At 42.3% G+C, this 21,857-nt stretch overlaps 1 protein-coding gene across 1 annotated transcript in view; it reads right to left on the bottom strand.

Moving 5' to 3' along the window:
• Nucleotides 1–6,388: 6,388 nt before the first annotated feature.
• The window catches only part of THBS4 (thrombospondin 4), a 35,039-nt gene continuing 19,570 nt past the window's right edge, over nt 6,389–21,857 (bottom strand). Inside the window, exons 9-21 of the mRNA XM_058044096.1 lie at nt 20,925–21,077; nt 19,480–19,584; nt 19,153–19,260; nt 17,552–17,711; nt 16,740–16,858; nt 15,852–15,904; nt 13,608–13,801; nt 13,139–13,317; nt 11,685–11,733; nt 11,396–11,592; nt 10,713–10,885; nt 8,477–8,616; nt 6,389–6,618 (exon numbers count right to left, since the gene is read on the bottom strand). Of these exons, the coding sequence (XP_057900079.1) occupies nt 6,557–6,618; nt 8,477–8,616; nt 10,713–10,885; nt 11,396–11,592; nt 11,685–11,733; nt 13,139–13,317; nt 13,608–13,801; nt 15,852–15,904; nt 16,740–16,858; nt 17,552–17,711; nt 19,153–19,260; nt 19,480–19,584; nt 20,925–21,077 (1,692 nt within the window). The 3' untranslated portion in view covers nt 6,389–6,556. The remainder of the gene's footprint in view (nt 6,619–8,476; nt 8,617–10,712; nt 10,886–11,395; nt 11,593–11,684; nt 11,734–13,138; nt 13,318–13,607; nt 13,802–15,851; nt 15,905–16,739; nt 16,859–17,551; nt 17,712–19,152; nt 19,261–19,479; nt 19,585–20,924; nt 21,078–21,857) is intronic.

Below are 21,857 nucleotides of genomic sequence, written 5' to 3'. Positions count from 1 at the left end.
CAGTGGAAAATTAAGTGGGAAAACTCACAAGTAGCCTGATGCTTTTGTAAATAAATAATTTTTTTACATTTAAGCTGTAAACAGTTAACTTTCTCTCCCCATACCTGAAAGTGCAGGTGACTGTCTGCTGAGGCAGTTCACAGCACAGTGTCTATCCTGCCTTGTACCATGTTTGTTCATTGAATTTGTTCCCAGACGTAAGCAGTGCAACACTTCTGGCTCCTAGTGGATTTGGGCTGCGAGAAAGCTTACAAAGACAGCAAGACCAGAGAACATGTACTGTACTAAATTTCCTCTGTTTAAATTTGAACTAATGCTATCTTTAGGAGACTTTTGAGGAACAGACAGTGTTGACAGAAGTCCTGCTGGAAGGTGAAATAATTTTATTGGCTTTTTTCTGCTTTGTCAAATTTGCCGTCATAAAGTCTATATGGGACTTCAGTGCTGCACTATCATCTGAGACTGGAACAATTTTACTTTTCTTTGTGAAGGCAACCAAGAGCCACAGTCATGACCGGTTCTTGTTTGGGGTAAAATAAGTGGGACAGACTCGGAGAGCAAGTGTCTGAATCCAAGTAACTGGACTAACAAATGAGATAGTAAAACTTTACTAGGGATGTGCGAAAAGCAGATGGGTATGCTCATTTGCTGTTGACCACATAGTTCCTCAAAGTGTGCGGGCAGCCCTTGCAGCTGAGCTCCACTGCAGTCGCACATCGAAGGTGTTGCATGTTTGTGATACTCTCAGCTTTCTCCTTCTAGCATTTCCATGAGGTTCAAACAGCTTCTACGTGCCCAGCTGATGTGGTAAATCCTGCCTTGGTTGGGCTGCTTTCCTCTGAAATGCAGAATTCAGTGTTGCTTGTGTATGTGTAGTCCAGAGAGAGGGATTGTCCCCTCACAGAATCATAAACACTGCATGTCTATTTATTTATTTATTTTGTGTTTTAGCACCTTTTTACAAGTCTGTAAGTGCTTTGAGATTATAAATTACGCATGTGTAATGGCTTTGTCAGCTACTGCTGCAGCCATTTCTGGGCTAGAACATTGCTATTAACAAAGCAACCATTGCACTTGTGAAAAAGCTGGTTTTTAACAGTTCTTTGGCTTTGAATGATGGCGTGAGGAAATCTTGGATACTTAAGATAGTGCGCTGCTTGAACTTTGGCTAGCAGCCCACAGTATCATGAGCATCTCTGAACAGATCAGCAACAGAGTAATCCATTGACAGTTTTTAAACTGCACTGTAAAGATTTTATAAACTGCTAGGCTTTTCTCCTAAGCTGATGAAGCAAAATACCACAAGACCATACCCTTGTGGCTAAATGAGTTGAGATTATCTACAGCTAAAATTTTGCTCTCATTTTCCTTCCGGGCTTTAGAAGCAATGTCTTTCACCTGGAGGCTGTATCTCCTTGTTTTACTTGCCTTTTTCTCCTTGGATATGTTTTTTAAAGGCACTGTTCACCTCCTTCATTCCCAGACAACCTGCTGCCTATCAAATGGGATGTCTTTGGTGCTAGAAACTAGCAAAGACCTCTTTGCCAAGTCTTACTGATCCTTTCCTTTTCATAGCAGGACAGCCTGCAGCATTGAAGCAGAGTCAAGGATCATAGTTTATTACATGGATCAGTTTTTCTCTGTGACAGCTGCTTCTTTGTTTTCCAAAGTGGCCTACGAGTTCTTGTGGGAGGGAAACACATAATGAACACCGTGACATTTTACTTGTGTTTTCAGTTTTGTAAACAGTAGTTAAAATTCAGTGTTTCACATGACTGTACAAGTGAATGCCAGGGGTCAAGTGCTTAGAAAGCTTCAGCTTTTTTACTCAGAATGGGATACATAGCTTGGGAACTGGTGTTTCTCTGCATTTTCTACATCCTCATGGCAGAGTGCCCAAGTGCCTAGGATGGGGATGTAGACACAGAATTTGAAGCAGCAACTTTGAGACACTGGCATGATGACTGCTTTCTAATGCCCAAGGAAATTCTGTAGGTTTCAAGTAGGCCTTAAATCCCATTTGTTCAGGGGTTTTTATCAAATCTGGATTTGATTCTTTCCTCACCTGTTCAATAATGTTGTTTTTAAAAAGTTAGAATTTATATCAGATATAAGCCATGTTGGCTTCCCCACTGCCTGCCAGTCCCTGATAGTTCCCAGTGTGTAGCCTACAGACATTTTCACAGACTTGTTCAGAGCCACGTTCGTCAGCTTTGAAACCACTCCAGCAGCCCAAAGCTTCCAGGGATTTGCTCACCAGAGCTGCAGGGTGCAGCACTGCAGCCATGCTTTTGCCAAAGAAGCCTCAGCGTGAAGCCAAGAAGAAAGTGCAAAGCCAAGAATTTTGCAAAACTAAGGGGAAGTAATGGATCACTGGACATACCGTAGCTTTAGTTTTCCTCTTGCCGATACAAGTCCAGGTGCTTAGATGTCCTTTGGACATCCATGCAAACTTAAAGTGCGGAGAATTAACTTCCAGATGAAATCATTCTTCTTGTAATATACAAGCTGGGAAAAGATTTACTAGGAACATAAGGATTCAGTGTCTGCTTTTTGTTCACCACTGATGCGTGGTGTTCAGTCTCATATATGCCATGTTCAAAAGCTGGATGCAAAATAGTTGTCAAAATATAAACACATTTTCTTAATGGTGAGGGGATTATAATTAGTCTTTTTCAAGGTTCTTAATATCTCAAGGGAACTTTTTGGTGTGTATGTGTGGTTTTATTTTATTAAGCTGTAGCCCAGTGAAGTGGAATTTTGCTAGTTTATTTAACTTTTTTGCAAGTGTTGTGGTCTTTAGTAACTGTAACAGTTTGACTTTAAGGATTGGTAAAGATTTGTAAGATCTAAAGAATTGTAAGATCTTGCCTGTAAAATAGTCAACAGCTTTGCCTTTTTAGCATGTTAATGGTTTTTATGGACACTTCCTTTTGTATACTGAGTGAATGTATTGTTTTAGATTCAATGTTTAATGGACCAATAAAATTTTTCTTACATTTGAAATGAATTGTGATACATTAAATTTTCAAAGTCAGTTCATTCTAGAAGAAACTTATAAAATAAGCTAAATATATGAGTTATGCAGTTACTGAGCCAGTAAAAGTAAATTGGTTGATCTTTTATTTTCACTAAATTTCAGTGTTGTTTAACAAAAAAATGCTGCTGTATGGAATATTAGAGGCCTCCAATGTCCATGTTGTTTCTGTATTTCTCTGATCTGTGACACTGGATGATGGCAGATTTCACAGATCTGTGTGCGGTATATGTTCTGTACAATCCAGCTCCTTGAGATGTGTAAGATACCTTTGCAATACAAACAAAAGATCTTCAAGGCTGATGTATCACTGAAGCACTGTGCAGCTGTTTGAGATGCAAATCTCTGATTTTTTTCTTTTTCCCTCACTTGCCCAGATGGTGGGTGGCCAGCTGTTGAGCTTGACATGCTGAGATCCACACCAGGGAGAGTGCTTTGCCTTCATGGGTGGTAGTTCCTTCCCTCTCATCATCCATGTCCTGTTTCAGCATGCGTCAGCTGCCTCCTGGTACTGGTACTGCTGGCACCGGTGCCAGAGAGCTGACCAGACCCACACCAGGACACAGTTCCCCTGGATTTGAGAAACTGCTGACCAAGCTTCCAGCGGTGGCTGTTATTCCCTGTGCAGCTGCTGGTATGTGAGAGCTCTGGTGCTTGAGCTGGGAGGGTGTGTTTGGGCCGAGGAGGAAGGCAGAGGCAGGTATCAAGGACTGGCACAGTCAAGTGCCTGTGCTCCATAGCCTCCTGCCAGCCTGCCCACCGCTGCCCTCACCCAGCAGTCCAGCATCCTGGCACGATGTTCCCTCCTTGCGATTCCAGCCAGATGGTCTTCAGGAAACAGAAGCACTTGAAGTCTATTTGCCATGGTGTTTGGAGCACACAGGAAAGAGTTAACCTTTGTTGAGAGGGTGGATCGTGGTGCAGAAGCTGCAGGATTCTGAACTCCAAAGTAGCAACAGCTGCTGCTCCAGCTGAGTGCAGCCCTGCTGTGCAGTGGTGGGGTCAAGAGTAAGCTACATGTTCAGTTTTAAAGATGTGGGATTGCAGCATCTTCAACTGCCAGGGGCCACACATGGAGCTATGTCTGCATTGCACAACAGTCCAGAAGGGAGTTGTGGTGCTAGAGAAGCATGTTTAAACACTTCTAAATAGGGACTGCACAATCTCTGATGAGAATGTAAGAGGCAGAAGGTTTCCCAAGCCCTGACTGTGATCTTCTTGGGAGAAATGTTTGCTACAGCTGGCTTCACTATTGAGCTTATAGGCTGCCCAGCATTTGGTGTATCCATGTAACAGACACAGTAAGCTCCAGCATCCCATTGTAAGGTTCCAACAGCAACTTCTGAAATTCAAGTTCTGGCTGTCTGACTTGTGACTTTTATCTGTGGCTGCCAGCACTGCAAGCCCAAAGGTTTTCTGTCAGGGGTGGTTAGAGGCTCACAGCTCCACACAGTTACCTTTGGCAACAGCTTGAGAGCCAGAGCCTGTATCTCACCTTCCAGCCTCCAGTGCCCATGGACTGGAAGGGAGCCCTGAAACAGGCAAGCTCCATGGTGGCAAACCAGCTGATAAGGCAAAGGGCCAGGCTGCTCCCTCCAGCCACTGCAGCAGGAGGAGACAGGGGCTGAGCAGAGCTTTGAGCCTGGCAAGGGTTTGAAGGCCAAGTGCAGTCCTGTTTTCTGATGGAGCTGGTGCCCATGCTGCAGACAGGTCAGGGTGGGCCAGGCCTCTCCACTGTGAGGAGACCACTTGTGCAAAATGTGAGCACTGCAGGCCCCATGTGCTCCACAGTGGTGGCATGGTGAGCATAGTGACTGCCTTCTGCCCAGGCTCTGCCCACACCATTCAGAGAGGATTTCTGCCCGGAGAAGGGGCTGGTTTTGGTGAAATGCAAATGTTTGATAAGGAAGATGTAAATTTGTTTTACAGTGTGTGTTCTTCATAAATGAGCAATACTGCAGTTACAGCCCATGCCTCAGCTAGAAAAACACTTTTTGTCATCTATTAAGCATCATTTGACAATGCCCTCTGTGTTGCTCCAGAGTAAAGAGCCTTTTCAGTCAGACATCTGGTGAGTGGTTGGGTTTAGTGATGCCAAGGGGAAAGGAGGACTGAAACTGGAGGACCTTTCATCATGAAGCACTGAACCAAATTAATGCTTTGGCATTGTGCTTTTTGTAGTGGGACTCTGGGATCCTCATGGGTCAGCTCCTAGGGCCACCCTGCTTCCAGAAACTTTGGCAATGTTGAAGGAGCTCATGGAAAAATTCTGCTAGAAGTCAAAGCCTCTGATAGCTTGTAATATCCTTAAGGGTATTTTTCTGGTACTGAGAACAAGAAATGTGTTTTTGTTGTTTGGTGCTCCCACCTGATAATTTAACTCAGCATTCCCCATGTATCCTAGTGCTGGGAAAGAGCTAGGACTGTTCATTTTCCCAGGGTTACTTCTGATTTTAAAACTCTCGCTATATTCCTTCCCCCTCCCTCCAGACTGAAGTGTCATTTCCAACTGTCCTTTTGAAGTCATTCTCTTGCAGTTATTTTAAAAGTATATAGTTATTTTTAAAGTAATTATCCTATCTATTCAACAGTCCTTGAAGCTTGTCCTCTCTCCCTTCCTAGCCCCATTTTGAAAGACAATGTAGTAAAAATGCACACTGTATTAACACCTTTCTGCACTTCCAATTAGAGAGTGCATTGTGATGCAGTTTCTTTTGGCTGTTTTCAGTCCTTTTCTAATGGTTACTAGTGCTTAATGTGATGTTTTGGGGTTTTAGTTTGGTGACTTCTTTGCATTATATTACACTAGCTGCCTAGAGAGCTTGGCTCTGGTGACAGGTCAGTGTGAAAGCTAGGATTGTTTCATCTAGGTGATTCTGTATTTATTATCTCTGTAGTCCTTTTGTTTGTTTTAGTCACGTGCAGTCGTAAGATGTGACTGCAATGCTCTGCTGTCAGCTTTTTTGCTCTTCCACGATGTAGTAGTGTGACTCACAATTTTTGGGAGTGAGAGGTTCAATACATTGCTTAAGAGGAGGTCTGCCAACAGTAACAGTCTCCCAAGGCCTTAAAATGTCCTAAAGGAGATATAACCTATTCCCAGGAGGACTGGAAAGGTACTACAAGTCTCAGCCAAACAGCTCCGAACCACTTCATTACCAGATGCAACCTGTTGTTTATAACACATTCAAGGTGGAGAAAATTCCACTTTCTTCCCTACCCTGTTTAATACTGAATCCAAAAAAGCAATATATGCAAACTTTTCTTGAGTGTATTTTGAGCAATTTGTTACTCCATTTACATGCTGCTCTTTAGATTTTAGGGCAAATTTGAAAAGACATGAGGGCCAAGTATATTTTGTCTCCTTTTTATTTTCACTTTTTTACAAAAAAAAAGTCTGACATAGTCACATCAATGAGAACAAAGCTGCGGTGTGCATTCTGACAACAAAAATCATATAAGGATTTAAAATATATTGTTTTACTGTTTGCAATAGCAATGTTAGTTTGCTTTTACTTTTTAAATATCCCCAACACCAAATTGCTGCGCTTGAAATTCTTGAAAGTCCTCTGGGATGGTGTCTGAAAGCAGGAAAATATGCAAAAGTTTAGTCTCTTCTGATAAAACTAAGGAGCACTTAAATTACCCACCTAGTCTCTTTTTAGGTAACATGCTTCTCTTTTGTTTCCACATTAATAATGAATAGGGAATATTTTCAATTTTATCTGTATACCACTGAGAAAGAGGCTAACAAGACAGTGAGTGCTACAGTCCAAAAAAAAGAGTACTGTCAGTCTTCAAATTATGTATCTCTGAAGACTTTGTGGCTAGCACTCTTAAATTTTTATCAATGAACACTGACCAGAAAGGCAAGAGATACGCTTGTCTTGCTCTGCATGCCAGACACATTTGTAGCATCAGCATCTCTATTTCTCATGTATCCTAATTCAACTTGGATGTGATAGTTTCCCAGGCCACAATAAGGGACAAAAAGCATTAACCCCAGGACCAACAGCATCTGGCATAAAGACTTGAGACTTGGACAAGGATGCTGGAGATGGATCAATGTCATAAGAGCAGCTACAGTTCTGTTTGAAGAGTTATTTGCAGTCTGCCTGTACCAGATCCCACAACATTTTATCCGGAGAGCGACAGAGCAACCACAGAGTTAAAGCTGCAACCAGCAATGGAGCCACAGCAACAAAGCTCAATTGCACGACCTCAACTTCACTCTGATTATTTCCACCCTGATGCAGGAGAGGTAGCTCTAAACTCAAAAAAAAAGACATGTATATAAACAAAGGGTATTTAGGAAAAGGGGGTAAGTCCTTTGCTTTTTGCTGAGCACCTTTAAAAGGCTTGAAAGGAATTTCAAGCCTTTTCTGCATAATGTAGGAACTTCTCTGATATGAGAACAGAGATACTGTGGGACTTCAGAGTTCTTTTGAGCGGGTTTCATTGTATGTAGCTCTTGCAGCAATGCCACTTGCCTGCTCACTGCCATGTAAGTGTGACTCAGTGGCAGCTTTGATACATGCTTTCTGGGGAAACTACAATACTGAAAATACTTACCAAGAAAATTTTATTTGTATGCACTACTGTCTGGAAGTTCCCTGTTTAACTGTGACCTCCATGAGCCAGCCTAGGTGTGCTAAGTGTTCAAGTACCAGAGTCCATCAGCATAACATACCACAGAGTGGCCCTGTCCCCTGCAGTCCTGGACTGGGCTTCTCAGGGCCACAGAAAGCAGACAAGGAATTTATTCCAACTTGGCTAGTAGATGATTTTCCAAAGACAGGGTATGGATGATGAGAGGAAGAGGGGCAGCCCCTTCAGCCCTAGTTCAAGTTACCTGAACTGCTGCTGGGACAGAAATACCCTGAAATGATCAGACTCTATGTGAGTGATGAAAAGTTTGAGTTATTTTGTATAGTTGATGATCGGGACTAAGCTGAAAGGCTCTTGCCCCAAGAGAACTGAGCCAGCACACTCCCACAAGACCAGCCAGCAAGTACACAAGTGACAGTAATGCCTGATGCCTGAGCTTGCTGACTCTCCAGGTGTATTTCACCTTGTATTCAAAGCTCAAGGCATCTTCATACATTTTGGCATTGCTGCGTTTATTGTGTGTGTACAGCTCTCAGTCAGTTGGTTTTATGTAACATTCCTAATTCTCTGATGACAGCTGTGCCCCTCAGATGGCCCATTCTCTGTAGCAGAGTGACTGCTCTGGGAGGAGCAGCTGTGAGGTGTTGTCAGGTCCTGTCTGGCTGGGCTGCAGTGTGCTGCTGGTGTCAGGGGAGGCATTTCACAGGCATTTTACAAGTGAATAACTTGTAAAAGGAAAGAATGCTAAATGGCTTAATGCAACAGCCTTACTACTGGTTCTTCATTGTCACATGCTTGTTGTTAACTAAAATGGCCTGAGAGCAACATTACCATTGCAGCGATATTTCAGGTTGGACCAAATAATGTTTTCCTGAGAGAAGCAGAAAACTCCAAGCCGTCCTCCACGCATCGTGGTGTCTATAGTTACACCAGAGTCTGCCACTAGGTCAGAGCCTTCATAAAATCTTGCCCTTAATGGAAGCGAACAGAAGCTCTATTAGGTCATTTCTAAGGCTGTAACATTCCTGAAAGTAATGTTGTTATCCATGGAGACTCTATTCTTGGACATGCTATCCCTCCCATCCAGCCCAGGGGGAAGAAAGAGTTAAGGTAGCTCTTGTGTAGAGTGGGAACTGGAGCGATGCTGCATGCTGGCAAAAGCCAGACAAGGGAGGGTTTTCTGAGGGGTTTCTACATATCCTAAAAAAACTTTGGAATGTTTGTTTTTCCTGTAGTCAGTCCAGCTGAGTGCTTTAGCTCTTGAAATTTTCCACAGTCAATAGTGATAGGAGAACCAGACTAGATCAGAAGAAGTCTAGATGGATATTGTCTTGCATAGTTTGAAGCTCAACTATTTTTTTTTTTTGTAATAGGAAAAGTTTCAAACAAACCATTGGGATGTTAAACTTGTCTGTGAGATTTCTTTAAAAATGTGGATATTATTAACTCCAGGAACTGTTTTGCTGATCTGGCACCTTCTTGTTAGAAAATGCATCAGCAAATTCCCAAATAGCCCTGTGAAAGCTGCCCCCACCAGTTTCCCAGTGTGCTCTGTACTGGGGGCTCGAGCAGACCACAGTGGAGCCAGCTGGGATTTTGTTGCAGCACTGCCCAAATCAAGTCCTCAGCCTATGGGATACAGGGTAAATGACCTGGAGGATGATGAGCCTGGAGGGCCCTGTTCTGGATAAGGATACTGCTGATACATTTCTGCATACAAGAAAAGAGCAAACGGTGAAAGGAATGAAAGTTCCTGTGACTTTTCATAAAATACGGAAAAAAGCCCAAATCCTGGTATGTTTCTGATTTTATTTACTCATTTGCTGAGTCAGTCCAAAAGTATCTGTACAATGAATAGAATTTGTAGTCTTGCAAATTTCCATGGGAGAGGCTGGCTCAAGTGACTGCCTTGAAGCCTCGGAAAACCTTTGCTAGACACACAGCGGTCTGTGGCATCTGCCCTAACCAGAGCACAGCACGAGGAGACAGAGAGCTGACAGAGGCTCGCTTTAGGCCTGGCTGCCTTTAGTTTTAAAGGATTCTGTGACACAGACTGTGCTACCTTTCCCAGGTACAGGGAGCAATACTTAGGCTGGTCAGAGAGACTGCAGCCATAGATGTTTGCTCATGCAAACATTCACGTCTTGGTCTAAATGTAAGTTCCCACTTGAGATCAATTTGCTACTGCCCTGTGGCTGGGGCACAATAATTGATGGTATAAATGTTGCTAATCCATTTTAGTGTAAAAGTCAATCATGCTCACTGCAATTGCCACTGAAGATGATGTTTTGCCTTAGAAAAGTGGAATAATTACACCATCAAGTTATTGCATCTCAACTGCAGAGTGGTGATTTTCTTGAAGAAAAGCTGACTTACCCATATTTCTGTTCTATTTTAGGGTTGAGAGACCTGAGCTCATCATGCCAGGGCAGTTAGGTTTATGCATTTTAACATCAGCCTTGATCTACAAATGCAATTCCTGCTGATTTCTCTGCTGGATGTTGCAGAAAAAAATCACCTGAATGGTGATGTTTTAATATTATTAACTATTTTTTTCCCCAAAACCACCAAAGTAAGAATATAAAACATGCATTACAAAGCTTTTACAAACTTTCTGAGTAATGTCAAATCTATCACATGAGGATAATGACTTTTTAGTTAGAATCACAACTTCTAAGTGGACAACTTTTATTCTGTTATCCTAGAATACATAAATGCACTATCCCAATTCCAACAAAAAAATTTAATATATCAAAATTAAGAAAATTTGAAATATATTGCTTTTCAGATCAGTGGCCAGCAGTAGCTTAGAAAACAAGGTATTAAAGCCAGAAAAGAGCTCATCAGGATAAGGCACAGTTAAAAGAGACAGGTGGTCCATACAAAGAGATTTAACTTGGAATTGACTAGGAAAAGAGCTGCAGGCTGAATTGCAGAAGTCTAATTTGTTATTAGGCTTCATCAGTACAAAGCCCAGACATAATACAAATTCTCAGGTAATCATCTGAGTCAGGTGTTGAGAAATTACAGTATCTGTACTCACCTTATGTATCCTTTCCTCTCTTACCTGATATAACCAATCTGAGGTCTGTGCTGCAAGAACCAGCGATAGGAGACTTTGTCTTTCCACCCTACATTTCGGGGGTCCTTCCACAGCAGCCTGACCTGATCGTTGGTGTCCCCTGTGTGCCAGAGGGAGTTGCGGAGGTGCTCGCCTGGACCTGTCTTGGATTTCACAGCCTGCAAAAATACAATTTTCCAACACTGACCACAGAGAAAAGTCACTTTCAGGAGCCGAGATTTTTTTTTTTTTAGTGAGGAGCAGGTCTGCAGAAGCATCCACTCTACTACTAACAGGCCCCTAACTTCTGTTCTACAGCCACAGCCACTGCCTACATGGACAAAGCAACCAGCTGGGTACCTGGACAAAAGTAAATGAGGCAATCGGACCAGTCAGGGTCAGAGCACAATCACTGCAGAGACTAAATGGTCCAGCTGATCAGAAAGGCAAGATTAGGTTCCTTAAAAACCAGTGCTCTTAAAAGGGCTGTGTGACAGCTGCCTGACTTAGCTATTTGGGCAGCAGTTGCCAACAACAGAGAACAGCAGTTGGGCAGCAGAGCTGACGTGCAGTGCAGTGGCTTGGCTTATGCATGGCATGATGACCTAGCCCGTGGCCAGCACACGGCAGGATGGCACAGCCAGGCTGCAGTGAGCACTGTGTCCATAGCCAGGAGCCACCACCAGTACCTTTAGCTGAATGCCGGGCTCTGCAACAGCTCGGAAGGGAGTCGCTTGCCAGTACGTCTGTTCCGTCTGTTTCCACATTACCACATAAAAGCTAGAGCTGTCTTGATAACCAAAAATAAAGCCAGCATAGTCGTCATCTGTCACTGTGTTCACGTGAAAAGTGCCCTCAAAGTCAACGCCGTTAAAAGCTGTGTAACCTGAGAGTACACACAAGTTAAAAACAATTCTGCAGATCTTCATATTCAGCATTTTCTGCTGGAAAACTTGAATCTCAGAAGACGCTACATACCAACAGCAAGACCAGGATCACTGTTCATAGTCTGCACAATTTCCATCCCCTGTAAGGGTAAATTCAGGGTGGTTAGCATGTGTGGTAAGCTGGATTGGCTAAGCCTTTTCTGGTCTCCCTCTAGCACCTCCTTCATCCCTCTCTTTTGTTTGCTCACAACATATCTTAGCTCTGAACTAAAATCAGTGAGAACTATAATCAAATAGTAATGTTTCAGCTGCTTGCACAGCCTGAGTCGGTAATGATTTGTTAGCTTTTCTAGTGCTGGTATTTTGATACTTTACATACCGGTATTTTGATACTTTCTTTCCCTACCACAGTCTTCTGGAAATCTGAATCTGGCCAAAACTGGGGTGCAGGGGAAGAGGGTTGTGGGAGGAAGAGCACTTTTCCTAGGCTTAGCTCATACAGTTGGATCACAGAGCTCAGGATTAAACTGACTGCCAGGACTGTGTTAAGGAAGATGTGTACATCCCAGCTGGCTTGGCAGAGAGTTTTGCATTGGGAAAAAACTGCATGTTCCCTCTGACTCATAACACATTAGCCTCCTGGAAGGCTAAAATTTGTTAGTGTAAATAAGTTACTGGACTCCGTCTAGGAGTACTGGAGTGCTCCGGGGTCCAGCACAGGGACAGGGACCTGTTGGAGCAAGTCCAGAGGGAGCCACAAAGATGATCAGAAGAAGGAGGGAGCACCTATCTCTTATGAAGATAGGCTGAGAGAATTGGGGTTTTTCAGCCTGGAAAATAGAAGGCTTTGGGGTGACCTAATTGTGGCCTTCCAGTACTTGAAGGGAGCCTACCAGAAAGATGGAGAAAGATCTTATTTTACCAAGAGCATGCAGAGACAGGACAAGGGACAATGGATTCAAAGTGCAAGTAGGTTTAGATTAAGTATGATGGAAAACATTTTTACTGTCAGGGTTGTGAGGCACTGGAACACATTGCCCAGAGATGCTCTAAACCTGTAAGTGTTCAAGGCTGGCTGGAGCTCTCAGAAACCTGGTTAAGTGATGTGTGTCCCTGCTCATGGCAGGTTGGGGTTGGAATGAGATGAGCTTTGAGGTCTCTTCCAACCCAAACCATTCTATCATTCTATTAAATACTCTGTTATTTAGCACATCAGATTTTTAAATTATGGAAGGATTAATGAAACTTGTTTGTTACTGAAATATTTCAACAGGGCAACACATGTCTGCCTTCAGGCAGCAGTGAAATCCACCTAGAATAAGTTGGCCAGCATGTAGCTGTTTTAGAGTATTAGGAGCATCAATTTTGATAGCTTGAAGGCTATCAAAAGGAAAATTCCTTTGTTATTACTCCTGAAAATATTCCACTAACCAACACCTTCCACTTTTCACATCTGCCAGAGATCCAGCAACTACAGAGCTAATTGTGTTGTGGTTTTCAAATGATCTTTCTCAGACAGGTAACAAAGACCAAGTGTATTTTTACCTGGTTCAGAACCACCCAGTTGGGATCAATCTGTGCATCTCCCTCTGGGTCCAACACCACTGTCTGATAGGCCCTGAAGTCTGTCAAGGTGATCTCTGCATTCTCAGGGCACACATCAATCCGATCAATCACTGTATCCTGGTCAAAATCAGACTCACAGACATCACCAACTCCATCACCTGAATGCATCAGAGAAGCAAAAGGAGATTTGTGTTACAGCAAGTAGTCACACTGCCTCAGCCACAGGATTAGGGTGTCCAAGAAGCAGGCAGAGCATCAGCCCTGCTGGCTGTAGTGCCTGAGAGGGTGCCTCTGTTTTGGCTATAGGGCCAAATCAGTAGCCTGAGTGCTGCTGTTGTTCCTGGGATGAATGTATGCATTGGTAATGACAATGTTGCATGCTGGTGCACTCATCTGGAGATGAATGCAGTGCCTGAGAATCAAAGTGGCTCCTTAAGGCCCATATTACCGTTATCATCTTCCTGCCCCGGGTTGGGGACCAGCCTGCAGTTGTCAGGGCCCGGGGGCAAGAGATCAGGAATGCCATCATTATCATCATCCTCATCACACTCATCACCCAGCCCGTCCTTATCTGTGTCCAGCTGGGAGCTGTTGATAACAGTAGGGCAGTTGTCTGTGCTGTCCTGGTGCCCATCACCGTCGCTGCAAGCACAGAAACAAAAAAGAAATGGTATGCCAGCATCAGCTCCTGCCTCTGCACAGGGAACAGCGCGGACGCCTGAGGGGAAAGCACACCAGGGGCAGCTCTGGAGCTGGAAGCAGACCAGTGGGCAACACAACCTGTTGTTGCTCAGGTGGCTGAACTGCAAGGAGAGCAGGAACAAAGAGACTCAGATAAGATAAGGCGGCAGGAAAGCAAAGGAGCCAGGAACTAAAAAAGACTCCAAGCCAGGACCTAAAAAAATACTCACAGAAAATAAAAATAAGCCTTACATGGTGTGGGAAACATACTGGAGCTCAAGACCCCAATCAACATCCACTCCTGAAGGGCGTGTAAGGCATATCCAACAAGTGCAGTGTCACTAATCAAGAGGCACTCAGGAGACAGCAAGAGCTGGACACCTTGGGTCACTTGTCTTATGTGGACATGTGCCTTGGTGCTCATGAACATACAGGTGTAAGTGGGAATGAAGCTTTAGGAGAGACTCTACATGAGCACCTGAAATCAGACTTATTTAAATACAAGCACTGTTCTCACCCTCCACAACAAGTTTTTTGTGGTGGACTTGTCATCTGGTGGACTTGCCATGTGGTGGACTAGCTGCCATGTTAGTGCTTGGACTCAATTGCCTTAAAGGTGTTTTCTAAACTAAATTATTGCATCCTGCAGGGGGGACATACATTAAGAAACAGAGGAAAGAGTCTGTAGCTCCTTCCAGGCCATGGCTGCATCAGCTGGTTACAGGGAAGGCACAGGGACATAGACTACAGAAGAGGGTTCAAGAAGTTATGGGGTGGCTACATAACTTTTCTATCCCAACTGTTAAATGCATCCCTGAAGAAAAACTGCTTGAAGTATGGTGTGTTTTGTACGCACACCAAAACCAAATTGCTTTCTAGCAATTAGCAGGCATGCTTTCCCTCAATAGTTCTTGTTAGCACAGGTGGAGCAGAAATTACCTGCAGCCAAATTAAAATCATGCTATGGCTTATAGGTAGGAATATTCCCAAATACCTCTCCTGCTTAAGAAATGTGCTTTAGTTTTAGGTCAGAGTTTGCACAACATGTTTGCCAATGTTTGCACAACACTGAGATAAAATGCAATAAGCACCATCCATGTGTATGCAAGGTTAAGCATGTTTCACACAGGAAATGCTTCACACACATTAGTGAAGTTTATGGGGGCGGTAAAGCATTTTTTTAAACAGGAAAAAGAACAAAGACATATCAACTTAAGAGTAAAATGCTGATGGCCTTGGCAGCTACTGGCCCAAGACTGGGAATGATCCCTACACGGGGATCCCTGCAGGTCCCTTCACAGACAGTAGCACCCACCAATGGCCCTGGGGTGAAACCCTGCAGCTGTCTGTGGCTGATGAAATCCTGTGACAGCACAGGATTTATCATTTTCCTTGCCTCTTGCTGTAGGTAAGGTGCACATGGGAGAACCTGCCATCCCTTAAGGTGGTTATGCAGAAGCTGCTTCCAGAAAAGTGATGCAATTTGTCATGGGATGTGCTCCTGTGAATGCCCAAGGCATATGAAAGCCATAGACAGAGGATCCTTGCCAGTCTTGCTGTGCTAAAGCAAAGGGGCTGCTCTGCGAGTGTTTTACACTTGATAACAGAATTTTGTTTCTGCAACACTAGGTTCTTAAGGAAATAAATAGAGCCCTTAACTGTGAAATTTCTGCTAAGGAAGCAGAGAAATAAAAGAGGAATGAAAAACAAAACAAAAAAGGAGAGACAATTTCTCACTAAGAAGCTCTGAGCAGTGCTCTGGGTTTTACAGCCAGAGAACTGCTTGAACATCACTTCCACAGAACTCAGAGGAAGCCTGTGAATGGCTACAAGGGTGAAGGCACTCTAAGTGTACTACCACAGGAGAGGGAACAAACAAGGCTAATAAATACTAACACTGTTCTTGAAATAACATCTCTCAGCAATTAAATCCAGACTAGCCTGAGGGATTACAGCTCTCCAGGAATCAGCAGCATGCTTCAGCTCAGGACTAGCCTCCCTCACAGCATACCTGTCCTGATTGGTATCACAGGAATCTCCAACCAGGTCATTGTCGACGTCCGACTGCAAAAGAGAACAGAGAAAGTTCCAGTATCAGCTGTCAAAAGCATCTATTTGTACAATTAAATCAAAACACAACCAAATCAAATACAACTAAAGTAAATGCATGAAAAGACATGCATTTTCTCTCTTGCATCATCCATCATGCATTTTCTCTCTTGCATCATGCATCTAACCAAAAATTCAGTTTTATTAAAGAAAAAAGACAGTGAATAAACACAGTTAAACTTAATTGAAGAGCTCAAGCAAGATTCCTCTGCTACTGAGAAGAAGTAATTCTAATTTCTAGCCAAGGTTTATATCTTAACCATCTTTAAATATCTACTATGTTTCTCTATGATTTCCAACATTTTTCATTAGTCACAGAGGGTGAAATCAGAATTCCTACACATGAAAAGTTACAGTGACTTCTCACCTAGGAGCACTAGGAGAAAGTTTTGGTAAATAAGGACACCATGATTTTTGTCCTGATTAAAGAAATATCAAGGATAACTAAATCACGGCCCTGTGTGGAGTCTGACACTGAACTCTGTGGGACTGGAGCCCATTTCAGAGCATAAGAGTAGAAGATACATGCTGGACAGAGGTCCTAACAACATCCCAAATGGTGAGAGTACAACTGCTGGCTCCCCCTTTTCACATCAGGAGAGTCAGCAGGTCTGTAAAACTCTCCTGAATACCTAAATATATACTATAAATTATATTATCCAGAAAATACACTTTATTATTAAAATACAAACACTATGGTTGCATGGGTTGCTTCATTCTCTTGCACCTTTTTAGGCCTCAGCAGTCCTTGTCTCTAAACAAGAATAGTTTTTTCCTTCTGCCTGCTAACCTGGTTTGGGTTGCTGATTGTAGGGCAGCTGTCACAGGCATCACCAACACCGTCATTATCTGTGTCCTCCTGGTCTTCATTGGGGATCCTCTGACAATTATCCAAAAGGTTCTTAACACCTAGAGTAAAGCGGATTGTGTGTTAGAGACAATTTCCATATTTTCCACACTGGACAATATAAACATTGAAACAGTAAAGATACTATTCCTTTTGAGCAACTACTTAATGAAATGCAATTTTTAAAAAATATGTAATTCCTGCAATGAAATTATAAGTCTGCACATAAGTTAATCTTCCTTATGTGTGCATCACTCATTTAGTAGTAGTTAGGAACATCTCACTAAAGCACAGCTGTCCACGCCATCACACCCTTTAATTACACACAATTAATTCTTATCCTGTTCCTGTATCACAACTTGTAGGACGGGACATTCCACTTTTTAAATTATATTTGAAGAGGTGTGAGTTTTTCACTTCTTTCAAGGCTCCTACAGCAATGAAAATAGTATGTTATGTAGCTCTGGGTACCAGTGACTGGCAGTCACTGGACGCCCTGGAAAGTTTGTACCTTTAATGAAATGCTGAATGATCAACAACCTTAACTTCTATATGAAACATGGCTTGGCTTCTCTGTTACAGTGTACAGTGCTTCCAATGCAGGCTAAGATATGTATTAACTAAATTAAAAGGATTAAAGCCAAAAGTTTCATGAAGAAAGACTGTGTTACAGCTGGTGACATGAAATCTCCTAACGTGCAGCACACTCTGGGAAAATCTGAATGATATCAGAGAAGCCGAAAGTAAAAAATCACCATCTCCATCCATGTCATCATCACACGCATCTCCTTTCCCATCACCATCTGTGTCCCTCTGGTCATTATTCAGGACATTACGGCAGTTGTCACAAGCATCCCCGAAGATATCTTGGTCACTGTTTCTCTGGTTAACATTAGGAACCAAGACACAGTTATCCTGCAAAAGACACAGACTCAGACATCAGTCCGGCCATGAATCTTTAATTTCTACTTCAGTTGATTAACAAAACTCTTGTATTTATTTCTACTTCCAAAAAAAAAAAAGTGTGAGCAGTTTTGACATTTTATGTCAATATTAGCTCTGGATCAGATTTCACTTGCTCCCTCAAAGCTCTGCTTTGAACACACTGTGGGAACCCTAATAACAAACGCCCAGCACCATAATGCTTTACTTATAACTTGATTTCTGATTCTCATTTTGCATGGGTGCATGGTGAAAAACCCGAGTTTTCTCATGTGGTCCTTCTCAAAAGCTGCAGTTCAGAGACTCTGACAAGCTTTACAGACGCTCTCAGTGAAAGGCCATTGCCCCCTTCTGGTACAGACTTGCTGGAAAATGGGGAAAGAACTTCTTGATGCAAAAAGGCATCAGTTTTTGTTTGGTTTTGGTGGGCTTGTTTCAAGAAAGCTGCTATTGACTTTTAAAGTCCACCAGGAGGTATACGGAGAAAACTTTATGTCAAAGTGGTATAAAATTTGTTCACCTATCCACCTCATTCATGACCTCATCCCCATTGCCCATAGAGAAGACTAATAGAAACAATATAGGAATTACTTTATTATGAAGGTGCTGAACCTGCAAATAGACTTACAGTTGTACGAGGATTTTTTCGTTTTAAAACATTAATATAACTATTTGATTTAAACTAGCAGAATTTAGTGTGGAACTCTGTGGCAAAACAGCCTGAGAAAGACCCTCTGTGACTGCTAGTCTGTCCCAGACCCTCTATGACTGCTGGTGTGCCCTAGCTCCAGGTGGATATTTGTACTCTGGATAACACATTCTTGTTGGCTTGGGAGCATATTAAGCAGTATCAGTCAATGACCTCGATATAGAACAACGGTTGGCTTGTAAGAATACAGGGTGAAAACAAAACCACTTTTCCAATCTGATGTGTCCTCTAATATATTCTGCCACATGTACCCACGTGGAAACCTCTTCTGCTTTGCGGACACGATCCAAAGCTTTTCAAGTTATTGGCAAGACACACATTCATTTATGTGGGTTTTGGATCCCTGATGAAATGTGTTGTCAGGTCAACCTGCTCTTTAAATAGAAAGATGTTAATGCAAGAATGTTCCTGAAGTCATGTTGTGGGAGAGTGTGACAGAAAGACACAAGCTCTATACAAAAAGCTCTATAATTAAATGACAAAAGGTAGTAACAGAGGACACAAATGTGGGATTTAAGGCTGTGTGGTTTAAATCTTATAAGAATGAGCATTATATAAAAGAATTTAAGGGGCCACTGACAGTGACGGGTATGTAACAATCTCTGGCAAACAGTAGTGAGTCAGATTTCAGAGTCACTTCCCACTGCAGCAGTGGGAAATCCTTCTGTTGGCACAGACCCCTGCATCCTGATCTATACACAGCACCTGCTCATTGGGAATGCCATCTCCATCTGCATCGTCATCACAGGCATCTCCAATCCCATCACCATCAGCATCTTCTTGTCCAGAGTTTGGGACAAATCTGCAATTGTCCTAGACAGAAGAGGAGACAAGTCTGATGTTCTAGAGGTAAACTGGATGCCTTCATAATTTGAATTTTTTCTATTATTAATTATTAAAAATTAATCATCAAATTAAATAGAATTCAATCACCTGAATAAAAGATGAATACACTGAGTCATATTTCTTATAGTCTTCCTCTTTATCCTTTCATGCTCTGAATTATTACAGAATTAAGAAAGCATTTCTTACCTTTCTGCAGTTTTCAGCAGCGCATGAGAGTTCTTCATTAGGGTAGCCATCAATGTCAACATCTTTTCCACAAATATAACCATCACCAGCCCAGCCAATGCCACACTATCAATAAAATATCATAGCAGTACTATCAAAAGGTTAATGAGTCACTGTAGAAATATTCAAAATGGAAAACTCACACCAGTCTTGAAAACAGCAGTATATGGAAGTCATGGCCAGACACTGAAGTACAATGAAATACAGAAACCTTTGAAACAAAGGTTTTCTTTCCACATTGAGAGATGCTACAGTGTATCCAGACATTGCTAGAAAGAGCTACAACTTGATGTTAACTGGAATGTGTGCCTGTCACACCTAATGATTTCAGTGGGAGCTGTCTATAAGATTTCTTATAGACACTGGCCAGGAATTAATTTTGGCTCCTCACTGGCAGGTTGAGTAAAAGAAAAGAGCAACTAGGTAGAGTCTGCACCTAGCATCTGGGCATGGGACACATGGTTAGATGAGATGACTGTTTTGTTCACTACCTCAAGTACACATCTGCAACTAGAGGAAGTTTTAAGAGAAAACTCTATTGGCAATTACTAAGTTTGCATCTGCAAAACAAATGCATCTGCACACAAGTTTATCCTAGCCAATTTTAAATTATTACTGTTTCAAACCAACACATCATTTGTGTCGAAGACATATGCTAAGAATTGCATGTCAAAATCTGACCTTCCCTTAAAACCAGGACTTGCCCACTACAAGTATCTAGGCATCTTCCCATTACAGCATGGACTTAAAATATCCTATTACTTATCTTTGAAACAGATGCACTTAAAAATGAGACCAAAGCAAGTGCCAGCAAAAGCATGCTCTGTACCCAAATTTAGGACACAGGATTAGTCTCTTGCTTTACGCTGCGAGATGGAAAAACTAAGTAATATACTTCAGTATACTCTTTACAGTGGAAGTTCATAAGCTACTTGTGCTCCTCTGCCCCCTTGGCTGGTCAGCCTCATACAGCCTCCCTGTGCCTGGAATCTGTCCTCTCACTTTAGAAAACACCATCTCTACCAGCCAGCAAATACAGACACGTTGGCTATGCAGAGAGGATCCTTACTCACAGCTACGTAGCTAAGCAGCAGGAGAGGAATTTGTCCTTGTGATGCCTTCTCTAGAGTGACACTTGACAGTCATTTCTGAGGGGACTACACAAAGTCTACAAAAGTGATTCCTAAAGATCTAATTACACAGGCACAGTGAATATGATACATTAATATGGCTGCTTTAAAGACATGTGACAAGAACAAAACAATTGCAAGCCAGTTTTCACAGCTGGCCAGTGTGCCATAATTAGTAAAATATCCAACTGTATAAAATGACCACAAAGCCATTCTCATTTCCAGCCTAAAAATGGTTAGATTTCACTGTAAAAATGCATGAATTAATGAACTCACAATACATGTCACCTCTCCTCTCCTCTCCTCAATACAACGGGCATGGATGCTGCATGGATTGAGGGCTCGATTCCTACAGCTCCGTTCAGCCTGGCATCCCCTCGTTTGGTCCCCTGTATATCCTGGTTTGCACTGGCCACAGTGGTAAGACCCCTATAAGAACAAGAAGTCATTAGCCAGCCTTTTAATTGTACTTTTTTTCCTTTTTAAAGCAAGCACAAGAGCAAGATTCAAGTCATACTGCTTATGCTGTGCAAGTGTAGTTTTTCATCCATTGAGGCCTCTTGTACTCTAAACAAACTTAATTTTCTACAGGAAAATGATTTTTGGCTCCCAGAGTGCATGCTGGAAAACATACTCAACTCTTGTCTGTTTAGACCAGTGTTTTGTTAAGCCAGAGAAAAGTCACGTAGCAGCAAAAGCTTCTTCATGATGCCTTGTCCTTGCCAGCATCACCCTGCGCTGCTTCCAAGTGGCTGAAACTTTGTGCAAAACTTGAAGCATCAGCTGATTAATCATCAGGGGATGATCTTATTTCACTGTAAAGCACACCTATCAGTCTATCAACTGGGCCAAATTTTAATCAAAGAGAGATAAGAAAGTTCATCATATCTTTGTCCAGTTTTATTTTTAAGCTAAAATGTTTTTAATGTCTTCTTCAGAAAAGAATTCTGTATCTGAAGACATAGCCATCCTCATTTACACTGCAATAAGAACATCCATGTAAGTTTTTGCTATGGTTTACCATGACACATGCATATGTATTTCATATGTATTACTCTCTTGTGTTAACAGACACAAAGGAGCTAAGCCAAGGAATCTCATTATGTGGTGAGTTAATCCCCATATGAGATATAAACAGATAAATGCAGATAAAGCGAGATCTTCTTTAGGCATCCAAACCATTCCTCTCTCACATTCCTGTACATCTGT

Source organism: Melospiza georgiana, chromosome Z (genome assembly GCF_028018845.1).
Source record: "Melospiza georgiana isolate bMelGeo1 chromosome Z, bMelGeo1.pri, whole genome shotgun sequence".
NCBI lineage: Eukaryota > Metazoa > Chordata > Aves > Passeriformes > Passerellidae > Melospiza > Melospiza georgiana.
The sequence above is the reverse complement of the archived record's forward strand: the minus strand, read 5'-3'. Positions and strand labels throughout refer to the sequence as shown.